The sequence below is a fragment of the Egretta garzetta genome, unplaced genomic scaffold, assembly GCF_000687185.1.
Source record: "Egretta garzetta isolate BGI_Z169 unplaced genomic scaffold, ASM68718v1 scaffold389, whole genome shotgun sequence".
NCBI lineage: Eukaryota > Metazoa > Chordata > Aves > Pelecaniformes > Ardeidae > Egretta > Egretta garzetta.
In genome coordinates this window covers 149,579-162,017 of record NW_009260766.1, presented here as the reverse complement: position 1 = coordinate 162,017, position 12,439 = coordinate 149,579, and the positions used below count along the sequence as shown (strand labels likewise).

General features: G+C 40.2%; 1 protein-coding gene across 1 annotated transcript in view; it reads left to right on the top strand.

Moving 5' to 3' along the window:
* The first annotated feature begins 453 nt into the window (after nucleotides 1–453).
* The window catches only part of PER3 (period circadian regulator 3), a 23,240-nt gene continuing 11,254 nt past the window's right edge, over nucleotides 454–12,439 (top strand). Inside the window, exons 1-13 of the mRNA XM_035901519.1 lie at nucleotides 454–1,024; nucleotides 1,614–1,729; nucleotides 3,072–3,273; nucleotides 4,327–4,375; nucleotides 6,118–6,254; nucleotides 6,644–6,722; nucleotides 7,459–7,565; nucleotides 7,824–7,980; nucleotides 8,950–9,055; nucleotides 9,479–9,604; nucleotides 10,354–10,480; nucleotides 11,590–11,734; nucleotides 12,351–12,439. Of these exons, the coding sequence (XP_035757412.1) occupies nucleotides 910–1,024; nucleotides 1,614–1,729; nucleotides 3,072–3,273; nucleotides 4,327–4,375; nucleotides 6,118–6,254; nucleotides 6,644–6,722; nucleotides 7,459–7,565; nucleotides 7,824–7,980; nucleotides 8,950–9,055; nucleotides 9,479–9,604; nucleotides 10,354–10,480; nucleotides 11,590–11,734; nucleotides 12,351–12,439 (1,555 nt within the window). The 5' untranslated portion in view covers nucleotides 454–909. The remainder of the gene's footprint in view (nucleotides 1,025–1,613; nucleotides 1,730–3,071; nucleotides 3,274–4,326; nucleotides 4,376–6,117; nucleotides 6,255–6,643; nucleotides 6,723–7,458; nucleotides 7,566–7,823; nucleotides 7,981–8,949; nucleotides 9,056–9,478; nucleotides 9,605–10,353; nucleotides 10,481–11,589; nucleotides 11,735–12,350) is intronic.

Here is a 12,439-nt window from a genome sequence, read left to right as displayed (position 1 = left end):
AGGAGCAAAGCAGGAGTTACTTAATACTTTTCCTGAAAGCTCAGAAATTCAGTGAGATGCTAATTTCTTTTTTTTTTTGTTTTTAAATTGAAAGAAAAGCAGTTCAAGAGCTGTAAGGTATGCAGTGTTGAACTGGCGCGTAAAGTTAACATGCAATACTTGAACTTGCTTAGTGATTTATACAGTAAGAGTACGATACTAATAAAAAAGCCAAATGGACAAACGTTACTCTAAATAACAGTGTTCATATCTCATCTGCAGGATTAGGATTGATCTGCATTTTAAGGATATTGACTGATTATTTTTCAGTCAGTGAAATAAGCGGAAGTAAGAAGAGGGAGATTTTGCTTGCTTGTTAATAACCTTGCAGCTGTTGAAGCCAGCAACACTATTAAAAGTATAATGAAGACTCCCGAAGCATGTGAGGAATGAAATCTTTGCATCAGGTGGATTTTGAGGATGTCGCCTTTCCCTAAAGTGCTTATAATCAGATGCAGCCTTCAAGGCTAGAAAGACTTCCATGCGTACAGAATCAGCATCTATTCATGATTTTAATACCAGCAAGATTTGGAAAATCTAGAGTAAACATCAGCTTATTTTTAGTTGCTAAACATCTTAGCAAGCAGATTGGTTATGATGTGGCTTTGCCATCCGTGACCTGTTGCCATTAGAAAGGAGGAAAGTGGAGTAGCAAAGAAGTGAGAAAGATAAAGCAGGAAATGCAGTGAATGAGCATGAGGAGGCTTTTGGATATTCTGTGACTCTGCAGCCAAGCCCATAAAATGTTACTTTAGTGAATAATTTTAATTAGTTGACAGAAAAGAAGCTCCTATTCCAGAAGCCTCTGGTGAAGTATAACCTGTATTTTGCAGTGAGGAGCTGAATTGGAGGCAGTCTCACAGAGATCTGATGATGATGATCCAAGAAATGAAGAGGTGTTTGCCTGAAGAGAAAAGGAGTTCCAGCAAGCCCAGTACCATCAGTGCTCTCAACTATGCCTTGCAGTGTGTCCAACAGATCCAAGGTATGTCTGGAAGAAACCTGGAAGCATTGAAGCTATATAGCATCTTGGTTTGAATAAGCATGTCTGGCAACAAACAACATTAAAACAAATTAAAGTGTTCCAGTTATCCTGCAAATAGCCGACTTTATGAAGCACTGTGGGGTTTGTTGTTTTTAAATAATCATGTTAGTTTTTCTGTTTACATGTCCGCCTGCTGCTGCTCTTTCCTTCAGAGCCCTATAGCTAATAGGTGCCTACTAATAACTTTCTGTGTATATTGAAAAAAGAGCATTCCTGTCCCACTTTGAAAAATTATTGGATAGTCTGTGTTTTCCAACAGAACTAAGCAGCTAAAATCGTTCTTTTGCCATCACATTCTGCCCTTTCTACTTCCTCATGCTCACTTTTTGTAACACAAATGGGTCACTCCCCTAGTATAATCAGTATTCCTTTTTCCTTTGTCACTACACAGACCTTCCTCAACTCACTTTGGACATCACCAAAAAGATGACAAAAGTACAAGGGCTGTAAGAAATACTTTCAAAATAGTCTCCTTGCTGACTTACTTGTGTTTGTTTTGCTTTTCCTTTTTTTTTTTTTTTTCAATTAGCAAACAATGACTTTTTCCAGGCTCTGAATGACCGAAGAGTGTTTCAGACAGATGTGATGACATACAGCATAGACGAGTTGGTGGCAGTTGCATCTGAGCACACTCCAAAAAACACTGTAAGGAATTTGGGCACACTCAAGGAGTCTGTCACTTGCTGTTTCACTCTCTACTTTGTCTCCTTACATCATTTTGTGGAAATAGAATGTGTAAAATTGAAAAGCCGTTAAGTTTTAGCCAGACAGGCCTTTGTGTTTTTAAAGGTAGATCAAGACTACTTCTTAGCTGTGCTGACGCGGGGTGCTCAACAGCAGTAACTGAAGAAATACTTATTTTTTTTTTCTTCTTTTTTTGCCAGAAGCAACAAATATCTCTCAGAGTCTTATTTGAGAATTCATTTGCAGCATAGTAATCTCTCAAGACAGACTTAGCAGAATGTTTTCAAAGCTGATCGAGTCCATAGTTGTGAAGGACTTGGTTTCTGTTTGTACTCCTGGAATTTTTTTTTTTTTTTTTTTTTTTCTTGATTTGCAGTATGTGTCGTGCTTTCTGGCTCTGCTTCAAAGAAAAGAGTGTTTCCTGAGATTCATAGAATCATAGAATCATAGAATGTTTTGGGTTGGAAGGGACCACTAGAGGTCATCGAGTCCAACCCCCCTGCAGTCAGCAGGGACACCGCCAACTAGATCAGGTTGCTCAGAGCCCCATCCAACCTGGCCTTGAATGTTTCCAGGGATGGGGCCTCCACTACCTCTCTGGGCAACCTGTTCCAGTGGTTTACCACCCTCATTGTAAAGAATTTTTTCCTTATATCTAGCCTAAACCTACCCCGATTTAGTTTAAAACCATTACCCCTTGTCCTAACGCAGCTGGCCCTACTAAAAAGGTTTTCCCCCTCTTTCCTATAGGCCCCCTTTAGGTACTGAAAGGCCGCAATCAGGTCTCCCCGCAGCCTTCTTTTCTCTAGACTGAACAAGCCCAACTCTCTCAGCCTGTCCTCATAGGAGAGGTGCTCCAGCCCTCGGATCATTCAGTACTGTTAGGTGCCGTATCAGAAATACTGCAAAGGCTTTCTACTTGGAAAGTTCTCAGAATATTTTTGTATCTGGAGTTGTTGCGAATACTCTGAAGTTGGGGGAGAAGCGTGTGCAGTGATAACCAGTCATTCTGGCCAGTGACGGCAAGCATCGCTGTAATCTGTTTCAGTTGTGATACTGCGGCCTTATAAGCGTTTGTAAATCATGAGTAAGCTACTGTAGCATTGGAGATTGTAGTAGCTCACGCACAGCTTTAATTGGATGCTAACTTAAAAACACATTTTTGAACCTCTCTCTTAGGTTGTGATGTGTAGTGGTTTTGGGTTGGTTTGTTTTGGGGCTGGTTTGGTTTTGCTCTTTTATCCTTACAATATTGCTACCGTGTGTTGGGGAGGATTGCCTTTAACAGTGTTTGTTTTTCCAGGACACATTTGTGGCTGTGTTTTCCTTGCTTTCTGGACGTATAATGCATATTTCTGAGCAGGCAGCGTCCATTCTAAACTGCAAGAAGAAAGTGTTGGACTCCTCCCGCTTCGTAGAGCTGCTTGTCCCTCAGGATGTGAGTGTGTTCTACACACACACCGATCAGTCCCACTTGCCGCTTTGGAACATGGAAAGTCAAACAGGTGGGACGTGGCAGTGCTCTTAAATGCTGCATGTGCCTTTCTGTCTTTGCAGAATGAGGCTAGAATAGTTTTTCATTTTAAATGCTTAAGCTAGCAATATACATAGGCCATGCTTGTTCCCTTTCCACACTGAAAACTCGAGTAGCTATGCAGCTAGTCCGAGCTAATCTCCTAGAGGCTTAACTCTTCCTTGGGGTAAGTAAAAGGGAGATACTTCCTTGTTTTGCATACCATCTTACTCATTCCAAATATTGCTGCTTTTTAAAAAGAAATTAAAGGTCTAATTGTGAGTTTAAAGTTGTTTAATCTACATCTTATGGTTGCTTAGGTGCTTTGTCTTTATGGTCCCCTTGCAGCCTGCTGTGAACCCAAGTTTTAAGCTGATTTGCTATTTAGTGCTGGATGTGCCTAAATGGTGACTTCTGAGTCCTATGTTATTTGTGAGCAATCCAAGTGTAGCTCGTGTGCCAAGGCTGTGCCTTGTGCCCACCTAGCTGTGGGGCTCTTCTGGCGTCAGAGCTAGGAGGTCCAAAATCCTTGCTACCAAAGGATGTGAGACATCAGAGGCTGCTGATGCTAATGTGCCGGGGATTCCACAACTTGGAAGCCAGTCATGTGCCCACCCAGCAGAGCAGCAGCACCCCTGTGGGGTAGTCAATATTTTCTTGCCGTGAGATGTTACTGAATTTTCCTCTCCCCGTAACTCTTGGCTGTATATAGTTTCTGGTACACAGCTCATAAAGCCAGGAATTTTCGCCTTTCCTTTCCATAGTGATGCACTGGGGAAAGGAGTTTTTTAGATCATACATGTTTCCTCTGAATTTAGTTCCAGGTCAGCCATTTCTCCAAGAGTAAGTGGGCTGGAGAAGAGAGAGAACATTTGAGGTGGGAGCGGACTGTTGAACAGCTAATTCGGTAGCTGATGAAGAGCAGGTTGTGAGGCTTCGGTCTTGCTCAGAAAGTCTGGAGAGTGCAGAGTTTAAAATAGTTTTGATAGGTGTGACCTTTTTAAGGATATTAACTGATACTTTCAATGCGTGTTCTTCTCATTAGCTTCTCTCTATGAACATGCCCAGGTGAAATCCTTTTTCTGCAGGATCAGGCAAGTACATTATTACAGTTTTATGTTTGTGAAGGCTGGGCAAAGGATACGGTACTGGGCGGAAAGAGCGTTCTGTTGTTACAACTGACCAGTGTGAGTTTGTGGAACTCCATTACAAAATGGGTTTACTGTGTTTAATACTGGCATCCAGCAGGGCATTTGGGATATCTTTCCCATAGTGATGCTTAAACTCGCATGGGGAGAGAAGGAACACTGTTCATACATGTTTCTTTTGGACCTATCGGTTTCCTGCAGTACTGTTGAGCAGGAGAAGAATGATCTTGTGAAAAATTGCTGCTCCCCCTTTTGCACTTTGAGAGTAGAGGCAAAGGGTGTTCTGCGTCAGATTGCTTGAGAGTTTGTGACAGAGGCAGTAACAGAAACTTAAGTCACCTGAGTCCCAGTATGAGACCTGAATCATGAGATACTACTTGCTGTCACTATGGATGTAGCTTGTTGCTTTGTGCCTGGCTAATCTTGGTCCTAAAAGAAGAAAAAAAAAAAAAAATAAAAATTGAGATTGGCTTGTAATCTTCAGTGCAGTTCTGTTCCAGACTCGGGTGGTCTTTTGATTTCAGTCAAAACTGTTTGCTTCTGAGCAGATGTAATACTTTTATTCCATCTTTCAGTCAATCATTGATTCATTCATCTGTGTTTCAAAAACCCGAGGTCTAAAATCACCTTTGTCTCTTGAGTTGCATAAGGGCACTTGCAATACATATAGCAGGGCAGATACCAGTTTTAAGTTGGGGGAACTGTTTGTAGGATGAATGAATAATTTGCAATAGCTTTTCTTCAGATTTTCATACAACAGCTCTCCTTCCTTTATATAACACATCCTTTTGATTATGTGGCCTTCATGAGTAAAAATATTTTGTCACGAGTACACACTAGGTTTAAGTATGAAAATTGGTTTTTGTGGGTTAAACTTCTGCTATATCCAATTTCCATTTGTATCTTTTTTTTCCAAAAGGGGGAGCTGTCAGTAGTAGTTTTTATGACTCTAACTTCTCTCTAGAAACCTTTTACAAAACTAAGTGCGGAATAAGAAAGTAACTTTTAGTGTAAGTGATAATATCCAAAACTTTATCTCAATTCTTTCTGTCAGAACTGGGCAAGATACTGCAATTTTAACAGGTGAAAACCCACTTGCAGTAGAAACAGGCCATCGCTAATGCAGTTGTTACAAAGCCCTGGTTAAGATCTCCTCTAGAATGTTGTGTGTGGCTACTGCTCGCACATGTTCTAGGAAGACAAATCCTCCTGGGAGGAGGACAATCACAGAACAACTATTTGTGAACTGCGGCTGGAGGAGTCGTACTTATGTAGGTCAGTGAAACAAAACTTGAGAGAGGCAGATTTTTCCCCCCACCCCCCCCAATGGTACAGGGCAACAACCACAAAAATAACTGTTTAACTTGAAGGAGAGCACAACACCAAATGAGTGGTTCTCGTGAATACGTGTGGACTGAGAATTAGAAGATAGAGTAATGGCATTTGTAGAACAGCCCCTGAATGCAAGTATTGGAGGCAAAACACGTACTTGGCTTTAAGGGGACTGAGATGGGTATTGCTGAATGTTGTTGGCCTCGGATCTCAAGGGAGTATGTGTAGGACCTCGGGAGATTCTGATTATCTGGGTCTGTGTGCTCACCATAACTTCTGTGTGCAGGGCTCTCAGCCCTGGCAAAAAGTATCTCAGTCTTGAAACCAGTACGTTAATCCCTTTCGCTTTTCCTCAGGGGTGGTAAAGAACAAGAAGCGCGTTGTTACCCCTTCCGAATCACCCCGTACTTGGTCCATGTGTGTACTTCTGTCCACATGGATGCAGAATCCTGCTGCTTAGCTTTGGCTGAGAAAATTCACTCTGGATATGAAGGCAAGTCAGGAGTTCCCAGTGAAAAAAACCAAGCCAATAGGAAAATGAAGTATGTGAAAGTCTGCTTCCTTTGTTTAGAACTTGTGCTTGGGTAGTCTCACCCATGTAACTTCCAGTTTGTGTCTGTGTGTGTGTGTGCATGCGTGTGAATCCAGAGCATCTGTGCCGCCTTTGCAAGGCCCCAGAGCATTTGACCTCTTCTCACTGTTTTTAGTTTTGAGAGAAGTCTGTAACACCTAAAATTTTGTAATGTTTCTGTGAGTTACTGCTCAGAAAGCAGTGAACAATTAAAAAGTTCAGGAGCCAATAACTATCATGAGCAAAAGTAGCAGTGAGGCTCTCTGTCTTAGTGCATAGTTTGTTTCAGTAAATATTTCTTTTTCTATTAGCTCCTCGAATTCCTATGGATAAAAGAATCTTCACCACCACTCACACCCCTGGATGCGTTTTTCTTGAGATAGATGACAGGTGAGATTTGAGTCTTAAGACCTGTGAGATGTGTGTGGAGAGGTAGCAAAAAATCCTTTGGTGGTGCAGCTGGAGACCCAAGTAAAGAACTGCGCAGTTGGCAATAGTTAATTAAACAAAGTAGTTTTGTGTTAGTCCACTCATGGAAAAAGATCTAGAACTCCACGGATGTAATCTTTCTCCTCTGTTGACTTAAAATGTGAGTTAAACAGAACTGTGTTCAGTTTTCGTTACCCAGGGCAATGGGGACCTGTGGTAACACAGGCAGTGGAAAACCCACATAATGCAAAGCTGTGGGGATCACAGTGTGGAGACAGAGCTGTACTGAGCTGGGTCAAATAAATTCGGCCAGACTAAAGCTGTCTCCTGCAAAGCCACAAGACTGTTTTTACACCAGACTTCACAGCATCCATGCCAGATTCCTTACTGACATTTTGTCTGTGACCTGTTTCTTCAAGATCTCCTTTTCTTTTTTTTTCTTTTTGCCCATATAGACAAGCACAAAGGTGCCTGCAAATATGACAGTCTGTTAGATCTCCAGGCACAGAAACGTTTGTCATTGGTATTTATATGTCTGCATTCACTAGAGGATTATTAGGTGGGCTTGAAAATGTTCTGTAGCCTGAGTTCATGCCATTGCAGATCGTGCATGGGGACTTCACTGAGAAGCAAAGGGCTAAAGGATGTAAATACTCAAAACTATATTATAATCAGTGATAATGTGTTCTGGTTCCAGAGCAGTGCCTTTGTTGGGTTACTTACCTCAAGATTTAATTGGAACATCCATACTGATGTATTTGCACCCAGAAGATCGTCCTTTGATGATTGCTGTTCACCAGAAAAGTACGTACAGTTGCTTTAAGAGGAATTCCTACTGGTTTTAACATTCTTTCATTATCATATCACTTGACATGTGATTGATCTGCAGTCTAGATAAAAAAAAATAAAAAATTAATGAATTAAAGCAAGCAGTTTGAGATCAAAGCACATTCAAACCCAGAGTTTTAAAGGACCCCAGTCATTAGTGTTTGCACTTTTGCACTTGCACTACTGTGTCATAATGTAAGCTAAACCGTGTTTCTTGATTATTTTTTTTTTCAGTCCTGAAATTTGCTGGCCAACCCCCTTTTGAACATCTGCCCATTAGATTTTGTACTCAAAATGGAGATTATGTCATACTGGATACCAGCTGGTCCAGTTTTGTGAATCCTTGGAGCAGGAAAGTGGTGTTTATCATTGGCCGACACAAAGTCCGGACGTAAGTCAGTTTTGTTCAATTGATCTATTAAAGTCCCTTTCATTGAATGCTCTGCAAAACAAAGCAGTCTCGATACTGAACTAGAGGTGTGTGTGGTTGCTCCTGCAGCCTGCGGCAACTACCTAGCATCTGTCTTGCAGCCCATTCCTTCAGCATGGCATTAGTCTTGTTTATTAAGTATGAAAATAAATAAGTTACTTGGAAATAAAAGGCAAAGCCAACTTTTTTTTAGCATCTGTTTTTGCACATGGTTGATGTCCAAGTACTGTGACAATGGACATGTCTAAATCAAAATACCCGTTTTAGACAAGCCGAGTAAAAGCTAAAAAGCAATGGAAAAGGTAGACCACTTTAACAAATAATTAGTTGACATTCATTCATGATTGGCTCACAAAAAAAAACATTAATTGACAAACATGTAGCCAAAATCACTTTTGGCTTGTTTTCTTCTGGAACGTTCACTTGATACGGAATGCAAGGTAGCCTCTTTTAAAAATGTGATTAGCGTTGAATGTGCAAGTTAATTTTTCCAATGTTTTTCCTTAGTTTCCAAGAGATTTGGAAATACAACTGACTGCCTTCCTCTTACCCGGTTTCTTTTCTAGGAAATGGCTATGGGGGATGGCCTTTTGACTTTTCAAAGTGATTCAAGATTTTATGGAGTGTGAATTTGTCTTGTGAGTGGAGGAGGCAGAGGGGTGGATGTTTGTCAACCCTAGCCCGTGTCACTGCGCTGGCGTACTGACTTCCATGGGGCTTCACATGAAGCACTGCTCTTACAGCACTGCCCCACTACCCTAGAGCTGCCAGTGGAATGCTAGATGACATCCCTTTGTGTTGATTCAGCAAAGCAGTCAAAATAAAACAATGATGATTAAAAACCAAGAGGAATCTGTTCTAAGTCTCTTTATAGCTACCTTTTCTTCATCAAGCTAAAATTAATAGTGACATTTTGTTGGCTCTCTTCAGAAGCCCTCTGAATGAAGATGTCTTTGCTGCAAGAAGTAAAGAAATGAGCAGTGTTGAGAAAGAGACAAGAGAATTGCAAGGACAAATTTACAAGCTGCTTCTGCAGGTAAAGAACTTGAAAGAATTTCACAACACTGGCTGGCCTTCTGAATGAGAGACTAAAGAAACTTGGGTCTGTTTAGCCCGTGACTTCGGTGAGGATCTTCTGTAGAAGGTCTGAAAGGAAAGTTCTAAATGGAGACTGGCTTGTGTGATGGCATTAAAAATATGGCTCTGCGTGGCCCACCCAATTAGATAAAAATATATTACTTGACATACTCGCCAAGCCTTTATGTTGAAAGATAAACCTGCATCTTGAAACAGCTCTAAGCATGGTAGAGAATCTTTCCCAAGCAAGTGGTAGAGCCCAGAGCAATACTGACTTTTCACTTAATTTTCTTCAAGTTCTGTGTTGCAAAGTATGTTGTTTCCTTCTTTTTGTTCTCTTAAGAGGATGATTTTTTTAATTACTATTTTTCCCCTCACGCAGCCAGTTCACAGCAATGTTTCCAGTGGTTATGGAAGCCTCGGAAGCAATGGTTCTTATGAGCACTATATCAGCATAGCATCCTCAAGTGACTCCAATGGGAATTGTGCAGAGGAGATACAGGAACCAGTAAGTCTATAAATGTGTCATTGCCTGCAGAGTAGTAAAAATACAGTTCTAGAAATGAAAATTTTTACTGTATAGATATGCACAACTCATCGTGAATTGTACCAAAGCGGGAAGATACAGCTAAGTTCAAGCTAAATGTACTTAGATTGGTCAATTATAGAATGCTGGCTTTTGTTTTTTGCTCTTAATTTTGCTGACTAAAACGAGCATATAACTGCTGTGGTAGTTCACTAAAGTAAATTGAAGACTTGCTTAAGATTAGCCTTCTCAAAGAACCGGTGGACTCAGAGAAAAAAGTGGCAGAACCGTGCAACCAGAAGGAGGATTGATGCACGTGGAGGGGTTTCTGTTTGCTTGGGATTTTCTGTTTTGTTTTAAAAAGGGCACTAGACGTACAGCGTAGACTAGGAAAGTGGAAACAGTGCTGTCCTAAAACAAGCATTGCAATTACCTAATTCCCTTGTGAGGCTCCTGGGTAAGTCATCAGCTTATTCCCACTCTTGAGGCTTGCATCAGTATTAAAACATTCAAATGCTGAGGCTGCTTGAGCTTTATCATAGTTAATTTAATTAAATTAACCATGATAATTACATTCATTAAATTTACAAATACCAGTAGGTACCAGGCTTAGGCTGACAGTCTACTCCCTTTCAGTTTGGAGAACACAAGAACCCAAGCCCATCTTAATGGTCTCCTATGGCCTCTTTTTATTAATTTTATTCTGACGGCACATTTTCACGTATCTCAAGATGACATTGCAACAAGTTTGTGCAGATGTCAACCGAATAAAGAATCTGGGACAGCAGCTGTATATTGCATCAAGGAGCAAACCACAGAATGGAAAAGAAAAGGCTGTGAGCTCAGAAATGCTAGGAGGTAAGTTAATGGAATTATGATCCATGATATTGATAGACCTTACCATGGCAAGGTAACGTGAACTCCCACATCTGTCGCTGTGAGTTTGGCTAGCTGGTGTTATGCTGAAGAACTTAATATAGCATTTCAGCATGGCTTAAATGTGGGAAGTGTATTGTTGTGTTTGGAGTTTCTTTTTTTTTTTTTTTAACCAATCAAAAGCCAACCAACCAACAAAAAAAAAAAAAACCAACCCCGAAACCCACCCCAAAAACCCCTCAGCAGATGCAATAACTTTTTAACTGCTCCCGGAGATATGGAGGAACATATCTGTCTCTTTCTAGGTTAACAGACCCTTACTTTTTTTTTATTTTAACATTTTCTACTGAAAATGCAGACTCACTTGTAGCAAGTATAAGTCTGCTATGGAAGCTTCCTTAGTTACTTCATGTGGAATCTCAGAAACAATCCACAGGTTGAAAAACACTGCCCAACTTCCCACTGAAGTAGTGGTTTAGTTATTGAGTGGCTTAATGTTATGCTAATGCACATTATTTGCAGTTAGTATCTGGCACAAATATATGGAGAAAACGATGTTTCTTCATATATCATAGGAATCTGTATTAAAATATTTTGTGCTGTGATACTCTCTACAAAAGTTACAGTTAACTCCTAGTCTTATTGATAAGAGGGCTGCACTGTGAATGTTGGTACTACTTTGATACTACTACCTATGCTATAAAAAGCTTTACGTTACTGCTAAATTACAGGTTGGATTCTGTGATGTATAAATTGAGATAAGAGTAATATTAATTGCAGCTTTGTTTACAATTTAAATACAATTTTTTTTTTCTATGCTGTTTTCTTTGTGTTGACTAGTTGTTCTGAGAGGACGTTTAAGGTGTTGTCTGGGTTTTTTTCTTTTTAGGCATTCTTTCCCCTTCTCCCTCCCCTGCCTCAAAGCATATGAATTGTGATGAAAATGCTGAATAACTTAGTAATGAGAGCTGTGCTGTCATAGGCCATATATCCCTGATATATATATGTGATAATATATATGTATCACATATTGGGCTGGGGAGTGTTTAGATGCCTTTGAGAGGGGTCTTTGAGGATTTTTTCTTTTCTAGGAGAGAGGGCCACTGCTTCCTGTTTTCTTCAGACACTGAGAAGTGATAGTACAGAAGAACCAGGCAATGCATTTTATGATGATTCAAAGAAGACTCTGCATGTCCCTTCCTATCAGCAGATCAACTGCGTTGATAGTATCATCAGGTAATAAACTATGAAGCCATTTTAGTGGTACAAGTTTAAGATTAATTGGTGGAAGGTAAATATCCAGGCAGTTTGCATTGGTCTAAACTGGGTTTTGAGTTGTGAGATAAATTTGGGGGTTGTAAAGTTTTCTGCCCCTCCGGGCAATCCATCCCAATGCTCAGTCAATCTGAATTACACAGTAATGAAGAATTTAAGGCCTAAGATTCTGTTTGCTACTATTGAACTTTGTCTACTGCTAGTTTCACCATTGGTGCAATAGGAGTTTAGGAGAATCTCAATGGGCGTTATATGTCAATGTCTTCTCAATATACACTTTGAGAACATCCATATAAAACAGGAAGTTGATATAACTTATAAATTGTTGGTATATTTTAACCCAGTGGATAGCATAGTCTTTTTTCTTTTTTCCTTTTTTTTAAAAAGGAGTAATTGATCAATTTGATTTAAAATACTCTTTGGAAAGCAGATATGTGTCCAGAGCTTCCTGCAGTGAATTTAAAAGGCCAGTCAGTAACCGCTGGATCTGCAGTTTGGATTACTCAAATGTTTCTCTTTCCAAATGGAGCAGAAACACAGAGTAGAGAGAGCTTCCCGTGATACGCTTTTATTTCAGATATCTAGAGAGCTGCAGTATTCCAGCATTGAAAAGGAAATGCAAATCTTCTGCAAATACATCATCGTCATCTTCAGAAGATGACAAGC